We start from the raw sequence: 16,084 nt of genomic DNA on the forward strand, positions 1-16,084 counted from the left end.
GTTAGTTGAGAGTATTTGCTGCGATTTGCTAGACATCCAAATGTACACCGAATAAATATTCATCTTAACTCGTTTATCGAATAGAACGCTCGAATAGTGCTCCCTTAATTACACACATTCAAAAAAAATACAACTCTTTATAACTGCATCTGCAAATGTAACTTTACTGTATCTGTGTTTGTATCTGTATCTGTATCTGTATCTTAATCCAAGGACCAGCTTGGTCGCCTCACTTCATAATGCATAAAATGCTTCGTAACTTTATTATTTTGGCTCTTCTTTTTGCTCTGTGTCGCCATATCGTAATTGAATCAATGTTTCCCCTTTGCCAATCAAAGTGAGTGTCAAGCTATATTTAACATAACTACATACAGAAATTTACATTGATCATAATTAACTGGGGTTTCTTATATTTTCTGCATTTTGCTGGGATATGTGAATGCAGTTGGCCTCAAATCGTATTTTTTTTATCGAATGCAAATTGATATTTGTTTTTGGGGGCCCATCATCCCGAAGGGCTTTCTCATTTTCAAATCGATCAAAAACCCCCCCACCCCATCATCGTTTTTAGCAGTTGCAGTCTAAAAATGGTGCATAATCGAATGGATTGCAGCTCCCACAGTGTCTTCTAATTGTTCACTGCCACCAGTGTCATCATTAGTAACACATCAACAGCTGCGGCGGCAAAATCCAATTGACTGGCCCATGCCACATGGTTACTCCTGCGGGCATCCCGCTGCAATGACTTTCCTGCCACGCGGAAAAATCGCAACCAACAAACCAAAAAATGGGGTGGGGGTGGGGTAGGTGTGTGTGTGGTGGGTAAAAGAAAAATTGCCCAAAAAGTGGAACAGCAACGTCGAGCTTCAAGCAAATGGAATTAGGCGACTGGGACCGAAACTACATCGAAAAGCGACCAACCCCGCCTGTTGCATATATGCATATATGGCAGTTGGCGAAATTGGTTTTGCGTAATTAGACGTGAATTTCACATGAGAGCGAATTCGAAGGCTAACGTTTTACGGTGACTGTACCCTGGAGTCTGCCAGTCAAATCGCATTCGGTTCTGGCCAGGCCAGTTTCACGGGAAATCGAGGAATGCCGGACATTCCTGGGACAAAACCTACGCATAACTGTTTTCCTTCAGAAATAACTGATGCTAATTAGTTCTCTAAATTTTCCATATTATTTGTGAGTGCCTATACGGCTCAATTAAATCCATTCTGAATAATGAATATAACATTTATGAGCTGTTAAGGCTGCCCTCTGAAAATTTCTTACATTGACCGCATATTACTTAAAATACTCATGTGGCTGAGACAATGCTACATTCTCTACACTCCCTGTTTGGGCGCCATGTGGAGAAGTGTTTTTTTACAAGGAATTACTAATATCTCTTTGAAGATATTTCCATTTCCCTCTGAAAATGATGTACATTGGCCGTATATTAATTGAAATACACGTGTGGCTAAGATAATGCTACATTATTTGAAGTCCCTGTTTGGGCGCCATGTACAGTAGTGTTTTTTAAAAGAATTTACAAAACTCTCTTTGAAAATGAGTATAACTAAATTTAATTTGTGTTACTCAAAATCACTGGGAAAATGATTGAAAGAAATTGAAATTGAGTTGAATACTAAACCACGAGCTTTAGTTATTTTAAGTGTCTATCTCAGTAGTTCCTGTTTGGGCGCCATGTTTATAAGAAATCGTTGATTTAAATACTTTTGAACAAACTTGCAATATATAAAATACTTTTGTTGGCTTGCCATGTTTAGCTAAATACATAAAAAAGATTTAATCTCTTTGGCAGCATAAATAACCGAAATATTCGCTCTACTTGCTTGCCACTTCGTTTTGGACCACAAAAATAAATGCAATCAATACTAATAATATGTATATATTTGTGTGTGTATGTGCGTGTACATAAATAAAAATACTTAAAAGGTAAACAAGAGAAGTATATAAAATAATAAAAAAAAAAGAAAAAAACAAGAGAGTAAAATCTGTGGAAACTTAGTGTAAATAGTTACGAGCTAGGCTTAGACTTAGGCTACCAGGCAGAGACAAAGTCTGTGGGAGCCAACGAACCACCCGCAGCTGCTAAAGATGATGGGGGGTAGGTGCTTTATAGCAAATCCCCCCTTTTTACCATCCAACCCCACCCGTTTAGACATTTTCCGGCTCTGGTAATTTGCGTTCGCAGCAATGACAGACGAGGGCGTTCAAACGTTGGCCAATGGCCGACCACACGGTCATCGACATGGAGGACACCTCGCAGCTGGAGGTGGCATCTGGTTGCTGTTGCTGCTGGTGGTGGTGCAGCTGACGGTGCTCCTCGTCGCCCACATCCCCATCATCGTCCTCCTCCTCCTCCTCCACCGGCTTCTCCTCCTCAACGTGACCATAGCCCTTGGCCACCGTTGCATCCTCCCTGGTGCTCCCCTGTTGTCAAATCTTTGGGCCCGCCTCTGATGGCGATCCGCTGGCCAGGCCCAGTTCCACACTCAAGCTGGGCGGCACTCGCTGGGCGATGACCTCTAATCCGCCAGCTAATCCTGCGGTGCCAGTGCCTCCTGCTCCACCTCCGCCTCCCGCACTCTGCAGCGTATTGTTGCTGGGATGGCGACTGCTGTCGTTGGAGGAGTATCGCATCATGCCGGGCACATCCAGGCTGTAGGCGCGATGTCGCTGATGGGCATCATTGCCGGTGGTCAAGGTTCCTCCTACTCCTCCTCCTCCTCCTCCTGCGGTTCCTCCGCCACCAGTCTCACCCTTTCCCGCATTGATGGTGCAGCATATACCCGGCTTGGCTCCTCCCTCCTGATTTTCACCCAAGCCATTGGCATTGTTGTTGGCCCTGCCCGAACTGGAATTGGAACCGGGACATGGACTGCTCCGTGTGCTGCCAAAACGCTTGTTGCTCTTATCGAAGCTGAAGCTAAAGTAATCGGAGAACTGGCGCAGTCTCGATTTCCAGGAGCTGCCACCACCAGTCGAGGGTCCTGCGACACCACTACCACCACCACCACCACCTCCGGATCCAGATCCTCCAGGCACTCCAGAGCCACTGGCACTGCTCCGTGTACTGCCATTGCTGGGCAGGATTTGCTCGATGACCACCGGGGGCGGCGATATATTACCATTCGATGAGGTGGCCAATGGCAGCAACGGCATGGCGGTCAGCGGCATCATCTTCTTGCCATCGCCCTCGCCCTCCGAGTCCGCCTCGGTCCTGGCCAGCAGCTCCTTCAGTTGACATCCGCCCGGATGATTGGTATTGGCATTGGTGTCCTGCGGAGCACCAACCACTGCACCACCGCCGCTGGTCTCCATGCTGCTGCGATTGTGCCGACCGTAGAAAACATTGCTGTCCGAGATCACCTGAGGCAGTCCGTCCGACAAGCGGCGATTGTTCCCCCCGCTACTGTACTGATCCAGGCTGACCGCCCGGTTGTTGCCAAAGTGACAGCGATTGCTGTGATAGCCATGGATGTTGCCATACGAGTTCCGGATCCGCTGGCCGCCGCCGCTGCTGCACAGCTCGCCGATCATCGAGGGACGCTTCTCGCGCGACGACTTCCGGGAGGTCGAGTGCGAGGACTTGCTCCGGTTGCTGCTGCCCTCCGTGTCCACCTTGAACTTGGACGTCTTCTCGGCCACCTGGTGGGGAAAAACGGAAGCACAAACAGAAAATTAGCTTGATATCATATGCGGAACAGCAGCGCTTTTCTATGGTACCTGCCGGCGCTCTGCCGACGCGCACGGTATACATTTGTGGTGGTCAGCCCACGCACTCGTGTGTTAGTCAGGAATTTCGAAATAAATTCTACTTATAGGGTTTCAAGAAGACTAAAAAATGAAATGCAAGAGCATTATTACACTTTAAAAAAAATTACTTTTCATTGCATTCCATAATCTAATAATGACTGTATTAAAAATTTAAAAAAAAATTTTACTGGAACATCATTTGATTTTATATGAATATATTAATATTTTAAATTGCTATATCAACTATTTTTGTAGATATCTTTTAAACATTTATGAATATAATATATATAATTGAACCAAACATGGGCGTTATTGCACTGGGCGTTATTACACTGGGCGTTATTGCACTGGGCGTTATTCCATGCAGCCCTTAAATTACAGTAAAAGTTTATTTAATATATATTAGCTGTTCAAAATAATAATTAAAATTTGTTATATGATTTTGAATGGGACTTTAAGTAAATCAAAACTTATTTAAAATTTAATAAATTTATATTATATGTGTATATTATGTTATATTTTTTAAATCAATATTTTGAAAAAAAATTTGCTGTTCAAAATAATAATTACAATTTGTTATATGATTTTTAATGGGACTTTAAGTAAAATAAACTTATTCAAAATTTGATATATTAATTGTGTTATATTTTTTAAATCAATGAAAAAATCAATATTTTGAAAACAAATTTAACTGTTCAAAATGATTATTACAAATTGTTATATGATTTCGAATGGGACTTTAAGTAAATCAAAACTGATTCAAAATTTGATATATTAATTGTGATATATTTTTTGAATCAATGAAAAAATCAATATTTTGAAAATATTGAACGCAGAAAAACCTATCTGAATAAATATCTCTATGAATACATAGAATGGCAAGCCTTGGCCCACTTACATCCACTTCGGTGGCCGTTTCCGAGTCGCCGCTCTCGCTGCCCTCCGGCAAATCGTGTAGCTCCGCCGCCATTCCGCCGGGCTCATCCACGGACGTCCTCGAGGCGGACTTCTGTGAGGGAATGCTGCGACGCGACTTCACACTGATCCCGGACCCGGAGCGGGGCATTTGTGGCGAGACGCTTCCGGCGGCATTGTTGCCACCGCCGCCGGATCCGCCGCCCCCTGCCCCGCCCCCGCCGCCTCCTCCTCCGCCGGAGCCCTGCGAGTTGCCCTGGGTCTTGTCCAGGCTCAGCTTGTCGCTGGCCCCGCCCGGAGTGCTGACCATCGCCGCATTGGAGTCGATGGTGCCGCTGTTGCTGTCCGAGGTCGCCGACGTGTTGCTGTCCGCCACCGATTTGCGCGTCTTTGTCTGGGCATCGTTGAGGCGCCTGCAATTGGGTCAGAAAATTATTATATAAAAGATAATACAGAAAACAAAAGTGAAATTTGGGTATCTCTATAAAATTGTATAGTAAACTTATTAATCCAATGAAAAAAGCTTAATGTTGTACCGATCCCTAGGCAATTGTATAGCACATCTAAAAAGTTAAATATGATGATACATTTGTGGCAAACATTTTATAAACAGATATATTTGTACTTCTTTTTAAAGCTTTATAAAAATTATAAAAACTATTATTCAGCTTTATAAAATCCTAGAACATGAAGGAAGTAAATTAAAGTAGCCTAACATATTTTCAGTTGTATTATTCTGATAGTGTACCAATTTTAAATAGATAATAATGCTAATACCTTTTTGGAAATTATAACTTTTTTTAATTACTTGCATTAGTTTATTGTACGTAAATTAATAAAACAAACTATCTTAAACAGATCTATCAAACCCTGGAAAGTAAATTACTCTATATATTTGAATGGTTGATTGACCTAACAACTAGTACTTTAAGTTCCTATGTTAGTTTTAGATTTGTAAACAGTCCGAACATAAAAAAAAAATAAAATAAAAATATATTAGCAATGACTTAAAAAATGTAAAGTTCAATATGTAGTTGTAGAATGTTTTCTAGATTGTATTACAAGAAGCTGATTAATAATTTTGTAATGTATGTATAATTATGGCCGGTTTCACGAGTGTTTGCTTACATTTTTGGGACGTATAAAATCCCTGTTAAGTAATCTTTGGTTTTCTCGAGTGACAGTCAAAATGATAGTTTGCTCAATTTATATTTTTATGATTTGACAAATGCTCAATAGGGTTTTTTTGACCCTATTGGACTTAGCTTTCACATAGACATTCTGGAAAACCAAAATTTTGTTAACAGGGACTTTATTTGCCCGTGATATGTTACCCGGCACTCTAGAAACTAGCCCATACCCTTGTCAAACGCTTTCAAAAATGTATGATTTGGTGTTGTGCTCGAAAACGTTTCATATTTTAGGTTACATATTGTTTTTATATGATTAAAGGAAATACCTACATGTTTTCTTTAAAATTAAAATGATGGTATAACATGAAAGAAGCACTTCCTTATTTTCTGTTATTTAAGAGACTAGTACCTGTAGTACTCCAGGGCGATGCGCACGGGTATGATGATGAGGTCGGTGAGCTCCGGCACCAGTTCGCCAAGAGCCTCGAAAAGTGGCAGGAGGACGAGTCCTATGAAGCGGACCTGCGAGCCCGGCTTGCTGACCTTGTCCGGATCCATGAAGGGCGTCACCGGCAATCCTTCGGACTTCTCGGCGGCACTCTGGGCGAAGAACTCCTGGAGCAGGCGGTCCAGCCAGGGTTCGGCCACGTCCATGGGTCGCGCCTCGTTCGAGATGTCCGCCACCTTGATTAGGATCATGCAGAGCTGCAAGATGAATTCCCAGCGGATTAGTGATGGTCCTTTGGCAAGGGATCCTTGCACCTTACCAGATTGATGTGCGCACGGTTGCTGTAGTCGAAAACGGGCGTTATCTCCATAAACTGGGTGAGGATCTCATTGTGACGGGCCATGTCCGTGGCCAAAATGCACCGGATGATGCCCTCGCGAATGTTGCTGAAAAGATATAGACATAATATAGACATATTATATATAATATAGATATAGACATAAGTAAGCTTCATACTTAATGCTTTCTAAGACTAGCAACATTATTAAAACAGGAAAAAATTCCCGTAAAAATGTAGTTCTTAAATATTCCTGTAGGGTTTTATTTGACTGTAAGCTTTTAACTATAGGTAATGCTCTGGTTAAATTTGTCAATCGAACGAATTTCCTACGGAATTGTGTGATAACATACCCCCTAAAGATTTGCCCTTCGGATTATTAACAGCACATTGAGAACACGGTTTTGTCTCTTGGAACAATTTAGCTTTATGTTAACTTTCTCTGGCAGATAACAAACTAAAAACCCTAACATGACATTGAGAAAGCAGACCAAACTTCTGAAAAATGGGTCCAACTTGTTCAAAGCTTTCCAATTTTCTAAGAGTTATTGTATTTGTTTCCACAACAACCTGGTATTTAGTTGTTCATGCTTATTCATTTGCTTAGATCCTTGATTCATTCAAATGAAATTGTGTAGAAGATGCCTTAAACTCACGAATAATGAAAACTCATTTCCCTAGAGTGCATCTTAATTTCGAGCATTTCTCCCCGGGAATCAAGTTGTAACAGTTTCAAAAGTTCTGCCCTTTTGTTTTTGCTGAAAATTGGTTTGCCCGCCGGCGAGCTGGAACTCTTCAACTCGAGTCGAGATTGCGCCTTCAATGGCCAAAAGGTGCCTCTCATGTGGGAGCCGGAAAGTGTTTACGGGGCGAACAAGGCCAATGAAGTGCTTTTCTGTTTTTCCCCGGAAAAACAGGCCGGGAGACTGACAAATGCAGCGCGTAAAATATCAAATTGCATTTCGTTTTATTTGAAATCGAGGCACCCAAGAAGACAAGAGTGTCGGGTGCAGCGAAAAAGAAAAGCGAATGGAAAAGCGCGCTGCAAATTGAATTTTTCATGTCAAGCTGCATTGACGTGGAAACTCCAAACTCCAGGTGGAAAATTCAACACCGCCTGCCACCTGCCGCATTTAAACTGCAAATAGAGCAACGCATTTCATCCGACGCCGCCTTCTGTCACGACTTTATATATATTTATTTTTATTATTATTTTTCCATTGGAGGCGACATCAGGCGGATTAATGCAACATTTTGCAGTGGGGTGGAAATTCGTGAAAGTTGAGCGGAAAATTGCATCTCCATCAATAACTAAACAATTTCTGACATTTTGAAGGCTTCAGGTGGTCGTTCTCATTCCTTAAAACGGAAAAATAGACACTGGTAATTGAAAAGCCTTCACAAAAATAAACAAAATAGGTCACCTAGAAAAGTATATGGTTTTATTGCAATTAAGTTGTCGCGGACTTAGTTCAGTCACGAATTTCTCAGGTTGCTCAAGCATTCCATGGTCGTGCTGCCCATTAACCATTTATAACGCCCTTGATTGTCCGTAAAATAATGCAGGTTGTTGGATTAAAAATCTAACAGCAATGAATAGAAATTTTAAACCACTTATAAAAGTGCCTAGAAGTATGCAATAAAAATGATAGTATGAAAAAAGTAAGTCCGATGGCGTTATTCTGAAAGACAATGGTATTTTTACTGCATACTTTTGTACAGCTTAATAAATGATTTGTATGTTTTAGTGATTTTTGTGCAAATCCCGTGTATTTAGAGTGTAAGTAAATTTAACGAATTTAAATTTAATTTAATTTTAACGAAATTTGACATAATAAAATAACAAGACCCCTGGTTATTCCTTTGTGGCAACAAAGTACCTTGCAATTTCCCCAGAAAACCCTCATATGCAACATTATCATAGAACTTGGAATAACCTCGGAACGAACTGCTTCTTGTAATGCCTTTCACTTAATTAATATCTGATGCATATGTGTGTGCCCCCTTAAATCGAGATTTAATTAATACCAATGAAAATACCTGGAATTTCCAAGCACTCAGAGTTTGGAACTAGACGGAAAATGATTTGTGACAGCAAAGGATTTACGAATGCGGTAAGGACTCGGGTTTGTGTGTTAAGCAAAACAGACAGCTACCGTTCGTGGAAATTCGCTTCAATTAATGTGGCAACTGCAGTGATTATCTATTGCCGGCATTATCCTGCCACAGGAGCGGCAACTTCTTCATTCTGGCCGCCGTGATGATGATGAATTGTGAAAATGTGAAACAGCAAAATGGGAAATGGCAAGTGGAAAGTGGAAAATGGCGCGAGGACTGCCAGATGAGCAAAGTTTTGTGCCAACGAAAAACGGCAACTATTATGCGCTAATTATGACTAAATAATTGCATGAAATGCGCCAAGCGCCAACCAAAACTCAACTCGAAACTAATTTGCAAAGCGTCGAGTGCCGAATCTGCCGCCAGCAGATCCTTCTTCTTCTCGCACACTATACACTGGGGAAAATGTGGGGTGGGTATGTTTTGGTAATTGTGATTATGATGGTTAAAAAAACAGGATAAACGGTAAGCAAAACGTAGAAATCTATTTATAAAATGGTTGTAAGTATTTACAAAGGTGCATGTTACAGAAAATGATGTAGTGACTAGAGACATGGCTTCATTTCTTAGCACTAGGAATATTAAAATAATTATTATTTAGCTACTATGTATTATTATAACGTCATTTCAATTTTAAACCTTTTATTCTGGTAGTTAAGAATGTTGAAAAATATTATTTTTATTATTATTTTAATTATTTTAATACTTTAAAAAATTTCAAAAGACTACATTTTTTTGTTGTGTATATAATTATGTGTTTAATGTACTATATAGTATTACACATTCCAATCAAACTTCTTTGTTTAAAAACTTATTTAGAGAAGACACATAGCCCAATAAAATCAATGAATTCCTAATTTTTTTCAGTGCATCATCCTTATCTTGCCCCTGCCGCCTGCCATCTCCTTGATGATTTATTTTTGGTTCAAGTGAAGCAGCTGGCTTCAAGCTTATCGCCCCGCCCCCTATAAATTTCGCCCACTGTTTGGCTTCGCACATCCTTCATCAGTTTGTTTGTTGAATTTTAATTGAATCTGTATTTTTTGATTTGATGCCACAAAACCGGCGATGGGCGGTCAGAACTTGATCACAGAGCAAACACTCCTTGTGCAGATAGTTTACTTACTTAACAGGCATAAACAAATGGGGAAATCCCAATTAGCCGAAAAGGAAAGTTGCAAACGAAATGCAAAAACCTATTTTCCACTCAGTCCCTTTGCAATTTCTAAATGCATGTTATACCCTAATTGCAATGGGATTTTGAGACTGGCCAAATAGCAACTAAATAAAGAACGCCTCAAAGGAAAAATAAGTCAATGTAGAAGGTCTCTTTCTCGTTTAGAATTGTGTGAAAGGTAGAGTGAATGCTCTACAAAGATTTTAAAGAGCTATGTTTATTTTAATTGAATATATTAAATAATTAAATGGTGACGACCTTAAATTAATTTAAAAGAAGTACATGTATTTTATAAAATAATGTAAAAAGGTTCATGAAACCATCATTTAGTTATATTTCAATTAAATAAAATTCCAAGGATCTCTACAAAATAAATAGAAATCTTAGAGTTTCCGTTAATTTTAATCCCAACTTAACCATTAATTGTGATCCAATTAATTTCCCTTAATTTTAATCACAAATTCAACAAGAAATTGTAATCCTCTTAAGTGAGACAAAACTTCCCTCTACTTTGTTTAGTTTATTTAAATTCTTATATTTCACACAGCTACAATCGAACTGTAATCAATCGAAAAGCTAATCTGTCGTTCTCCCTCTATTATTCTGTATATTTTATTTTCCTCTACCCTCTCATTCATTTCCGTGCCATTTTATCTCCTTCTCAGGCAGTGTACACTTGACTCTCAACATTATTAAAATCCCGTGCTTTGCTCACAATCAAATCAGAGGGCAGAATACGTCCGCCCTACACAGAGAATTTTCACTTTAGAATTTGAGAACAGAATGTTCTTGAAAATATTATTTAAACTTTTTTTTAATGGTATGTTGAATTGCTCTAGCATTTATATTTTGGGTAAAATGGAACACAACAAACTGAATCGAGCTTTTGACAAAAGACTTTGGCCAACCTAAATAAGTTTTAAATATTTAATAAAATGGTTTATAGTAAAAATTTAAAAAAATATGTAGCAGGTATTTTAAAAATATAAATAGTTGCTTAAATAGGTAATTATATTTAAGCGGCTAGTTATAATTTTAAAGATATACCATAAAATATTTTATTTATTTAGATGCTACTTGAGTATATTTTTTTTCATTCCATTCTTGAAAAATGTAATTTAGAATATTATTTTATAATGATGTGTATCAAATCCTTCTTCAATCTGACGAAAATTGAAAATATTGCACTCTAATATTGACATTTTTCATACATTATTGTTTAGGTATTTTTGTAAACTTAAATATATCTGTTACATTTTTTTTCAGTGTACCCATGCCTGTCTTTGTAAGAAGGGCGATTCATTGAAGGTGGTCGGCTAATTTGGTTTTGCATGGCAAATTCAGTGAACGCGGGTGGGGGGAGAAGGGGATTGGGGGAAGATGATTAATTGATTACGCGTGGGCTCTGATTTAACGGTAAATGCTAAGCCCAGTGACTTTTAAGAATCGGGGTAAAAGTCGGGGGTAAAATCGGGGGGCGCCTTATCTCCGGTTTCATCTTAATGATTTGGCCTTGTGACGAGCTCATTTACTACACACGTTTTTCGATTCCATTGAGTGGAAATTAAAGTTTGCCTCGGGTTTTCATTGTATAATCATTCTTCATTGAAGACTTAAGTCAATGAAATAGAACGCAGGACCCTGTGGAATTCCTTTTCAAAATAAATGGTATTATTATGTTTTAAATAGAGTATTGGCTTATTTTTAATAATTTAAATTTACTTAAATCATTTTTAGCATGTAGTATTTTTACTTATTCTTCAATTTGTAGAGGAATACGTAGGTAGAAAAACACGATTTATAATAATTAAGTGACTAATTCATAACATACGTTTTGTAAAAATTTCATCATTCCATCATTGCTAGAAGACGTACGACTTGGGATGCTCTCTTTTGAAAAAATTTCACTTTTCCAATAAAAGAACAATTTTATTTATTTTCAGAAACTAAACTTCTGAATATATTATACGTTTTTCTATCGGTTGTGTTAGATGAACTTATGTTTTAAGAAAAATATATTAGAAAATTTAAGATCCATTTTATGAACGTTCTAGAACATTCTTATATAGTCTGTATTTTTAAAATTTGTTGCATCTCAAAGTTCAAAATTATTGGCAAAGTGCTTTATAATTTTTTTATTTTGGTTTTTATATCTTAATACATACACATATAATCTATCTAATCCAAACTAAGAATCATCCCTTTAAATTACACAAAACCAAATTGCGTATCATCCTCGACGGACCACTCTATATGGATTTGCTAAGGGAAATTGGGGAAACCCAAGACGACACAATCGCCTTGAGGTGCTCAAAAAACCATTCAACGGTTATATACACTTACTTGTTTAGGTATACAATCGCATCTTGGCATTGATTATTTCTATGGGGTTTTTGGGATTCTGGGAAAACATTAAAGTCACCCCTCGTTGGGCTGACATCGGCGGATTCACGTTGAATGTCAGGCGCGGTTATCGGCGGCTTATCAGCGCCCCGGACTTGGGTTCGGAATAGAACTTGTACTTGGTTGGGAGAGGTGAGAGCGAGGGATTCAGTAAACAAACGTCGCTGGGTAAAGATGGAGCCACCTTCCTCGATCACCTGGCTGGTGGGTGCCATCCTGCTGGCCCTGCTCCTGGAAAGCGGGCGAAGCCAGGACTGTCAGCTGATCTCGGAGAACGACATGGATGCGGAGGAGGAGCCGTGCGAGAACTTCCATCAGCATGTGTGCGGAAATTGGTATGCCACCAGTGCGCACCGGAATCTGGGTGCCCATGATATGCGATCGAAATGGGTGGCCAGCCTGAAGCTCCAGCTGATCCGGCATTTGGAGTCGGAATCGGAGTCATCATCCTCATCCTCCTCCTCCTCCTCCTCCTCCTCCTCCCAGCTGGCCACCTTCTATAGAAGCTGCCTATCCAGTGGCCAATCTGTGAGATCCTACACCGATGCCCTCGCTAGAAGTGGTGCCAACTTTCCCGTCTTAACCAACACCACTGGGCCCTTCGATTGGGTTCTGGCCAATGCCGCCCTGCGAACCTACGGAGCTCAGGGTCTTTGGCGACTCTTGGTCAAGGAGAACTGGCAGTTGGCCGATCAGAGAATCTTCTACATCCTAGCACCCCATTTTGACTTTCTCGGGCAGAATGATGAGATGAATGAGTTCCTGTACCAGCGTTATCTGAAATTGTTGCTCATGGAAATGGGCCTGCGAGTGCGTAGAGCTGCTATGTTGGCCCAAAAACTGGTGGAGTTCGAGAAGAGTCTACAAGATCTGCTGCCCAATGATGTGGAGAACACCTTGGTGCTCCGGCAACCTCAGAGTCTGAAGGAATTGGAGCTGCAGTTTCCGGGATTGGAACTAAAGAGATACTTTGAGACCATACTGCAGGGTGTGGATTGGGACCCATCGACACTTTTGCTTGTGGTGGACTTGGACTACCTGCAGGCCTTGCAGAGATTCCTGGCCAGGAACACCACAGATCCACTGACCCTATCCACCTGGTTGCTGCTCCAGTTGCCCAGCCACTTTGAATTGCGGCTCCATGATGATGATAAGCTAAGCAGCCAGCGAGATCATTGCCTGGAACGGATGAGGATACTAATGCCAGGACCTTTGGGTCGACTGCAAATGCAACTGGTGCTGGGTGAAAACTATCAGGATGTTTATGATACCAACATACAGCAGATAGCTCTACTATTTAGGGATCTCAAGCAGCAGTTCGAGTTGATGCTGAATGAAACAGAGGTGTTTGAGGTTGAATTGGCCACCCGGAATTTGGCTCGCGATAAATTGAGGGCCATGCGATTGCTAACGCCTCGTTTGCAGGATCCCACGGGGAGTCCCTTGGGCACGCCCCTACTGGGCGAAAATTTCGATGAGAACCTCATGCAGTTATCGCTGAACCAGGCCAAACTAGCCTTCCGGCAGGTGTTCGGTGAACCCGTGACCTCCGTGCCCTCGGATCCCCTGGCCGTGAATGCCTACTATCGCCTCAAGTTGAATCGCATCGAATTGCCGCTGGGCTTGATGGCCACGCCCCTTGTCCAGCTGCCCCCGTGCTCCAAAGAGGCGGATATCAGGGCCAAATTGTCCGCCGGTCTGGGCTACATACTCGCCCACGAAATCCAGCATGCCTTCGACTACGATGGCATTAATTACGATGCCAGCGGCCAGTTGGCCAACAATCAGTGGCCAGCACGGGCCATCATACGTTTTGGCCTGAGAGCCCAGTGCTATTTGGGCGACCGGTACAGTAATGCCACGCTAACCATCAACGATAATATCGCGGATAGCGAGGGCCTACGCCTGGCCCTGGACACCTATCGCCGGCGAAATAGCACCCAGGACCTGAGAACATTCTTCGTGGCCTTCGCCCAGAACTGGTGTGGCTTGGCCAGCTCTACGACCGGTTTGGGCCAGCATTCCGGCCATGCCGAGAGGGTCAACAACGTGCTCGGCAATCTGCCGGAATTCGGGGACACCTTCCAGTGCAAGGCCACCAGCCGGATGAATCCCGCCGACAAGTGCCGCATTTGGTGAAGGACTCAATCGACCATCACTCTATAATTTGTATTTCTATGTAAACTAATGTAATAAACAAGTTACTGGAAAATGTTCTTAATTTTAACATGACATTAGCATTTTGGTTCAAAATTTGTATATATACAAATTTACCTTCCTATTGATGTGCGCCTTAAAAATTATTAAATATTATATAAAAATTTTACGAAAACTTGAATTTTTATTGATACATATTTATAAAAACCTATCGCATTTGGTGAAGCACTCAATGAAGCATCCAAAATATAACTTTTAATTGTCATGCTAGGGCCGAGATAACTCTTTCATAAATTTTAAAAAGAAACATGTTTAAAATCTATACAGATTTAAAAGCAATAATATATGGCAATCCATTATTTTGTAAAATTGGTTGAAGAAATTTTGTATTCAAATTAGGGTGCTTAATTAGTAAAGTTAATATATTTCCAAATATAAAAAAAATTTAAAACTATAAGATATAATAATATAATTTTACATATATTTGAATTTTTTGAAAAAAATAAAAACAGTAGAAATTTTCTTTTGATCGCATTTTGTGAAGGACTCAATCAACAGTTTATGTATCAATTTTAATGGCTATTTTAAAAAATATATATAATAAATTAGACAATCGCCTGAATGTAATAAAGAAGCTATTGGAAAATTGTTGTATATTTTGGTTACATGGTTTTTTGAATATGTTGATTTTTTGTATAAAAATTAAGACTTACTTTAGTTAATGCCTTTATTACTATCTATTCTTTATAGATGCAATAGAAGGCTTTTTAAAAACATTAATGAAAAGAAAATATTTTCTATAAATCTTTTCAAATTTTAAAGCCTAGATGTAAATATTATATGAACTAAAAAAAACATGATATTTTTATGCAGCTTGATTTAAACAAAAAAAAAAAAAAGTAAACTTTAAAATTGCTTAAAGTTTATGTTTCAATAAGAACCGCAATAGATTTCAAACAAAATGTTTGAAGGAAAATTGTGTTGTACAAAAATCAAATATGTTCGATTTAAAAAAAATGCTTTAAGTATTTAAAACTATTTTAACATAACGTTCTTTTTCAGTTGTTTGGTACAAATCGATATATATACAAAATCAAATGTTATTTTAGACTTTTATTTAAAGAAATATTTAAAGTTTGCAATTGAATTATAAGCAAGCTACAAATATTTACAATGTTATGGCAACTTTAGGATTTATCATTTTTTTAGAAAATCGAAAAATCTGTATTTATTCTCTCTTCATTTGTTTGCCGTTACTTGCTTTTCCATCAATAAATATTGGCATTACCGACTTTTCAGCCAATCCTTTACATTTTCACTATTCTTTTCAGAAAATGCAAACAAGTGTAGCGCTTTTTTGATGAAATTTGAGTTTGGCCGCAATCAAATGAAATGAATCCCGGCCAAAACAGGCTTTTTTTATTGCCACGCCAACATCCCTTGACTGTATCGCCCACATGGGTGAAATTGAAGTGTCTGTTCATATATGGTATATATGTGCATATACACCAGCAATTGGAGAATCTGCCCAACAATATGCAATAAAAATGGTAAAAAATCAAATCATTGCATTTCATCACAGTGAGGTTTTAAAAATGGAAAAAGAAGTACACAAAAAGCTAACG

The 16,084-nt window shown here is 39.5% G+C and overlaps 2 protein-coding genes across 2 annotated transcripts in view; one reads left to right on the top strand and one right to left on the bottom strand.

Moving 5' to 3' along the window:
• Window positions 1-1,884: 1,884 nt before the first annotated feature.
• The window catches only part of LOC119558173 (high affinity cGMP-specific 3',5'-cyclic phosphodiesterase 9A), a 140,330-nt gene continuing 126,130 nt past the window's right edge, over window positions 1,885-16,084 (bottom strand). Inside the window, exons 8-11 of the mRNA XM_037871439.1 lie at window positions 6,587-6,713; window positions 6,229-6,524; window positions 4,670-5,099; window positions 1,885-3,663 (exon numbers count right to left, since the gene is read on the bottom strand). Of these exons, the coding sequence (XP_037727367.1) occupies window positions 2,452-3,663; window positions 4,670-5,099; window positions 6,229-6,524; window positions 6,587-6,713 (2,065 nt within the window). The 3' untranslated portion in view covers window positions 1,885-2,451. The remainder of the gene's footprint in view (window positions 3,664-4,669; window positions 5,100-6,228; window positions 6,525-6,586; window positions 6,714-16,084) is intronic.
• Window positions 12,443-14,534, top strand: LOC119558175 (neprilysin-3). The gene has a single exon (XM_037871441.1). The coding sequence runs from the start codon at window positions 12,477-12,479 to the stop codon at window positions 14,439-14,441; it is 1,965 nt and encodes a 654-aa protein (XP_037727369.1). The 5' UTR covers window positions 12,443-12,476; the 3' UTR covers window positions 14,442-14,534.

The sequence above is a fragment of the Drosophila subpulchrella genome, chromosome X, assembly GCF_014743375.2.
Source record: "Drosophila subpulchrella strain 33 F10 #4 breed RU33 chromosome X, RU_Dsub_v1.1 Primary Assembly, whole genome shotgun sequence".
Lineage (NCBI taxonomy): Eukaryota > Metazoa > Arthropoda > Insecta > Diptera > Drosophilidae > Drosophila > Drosophila subpulchrella.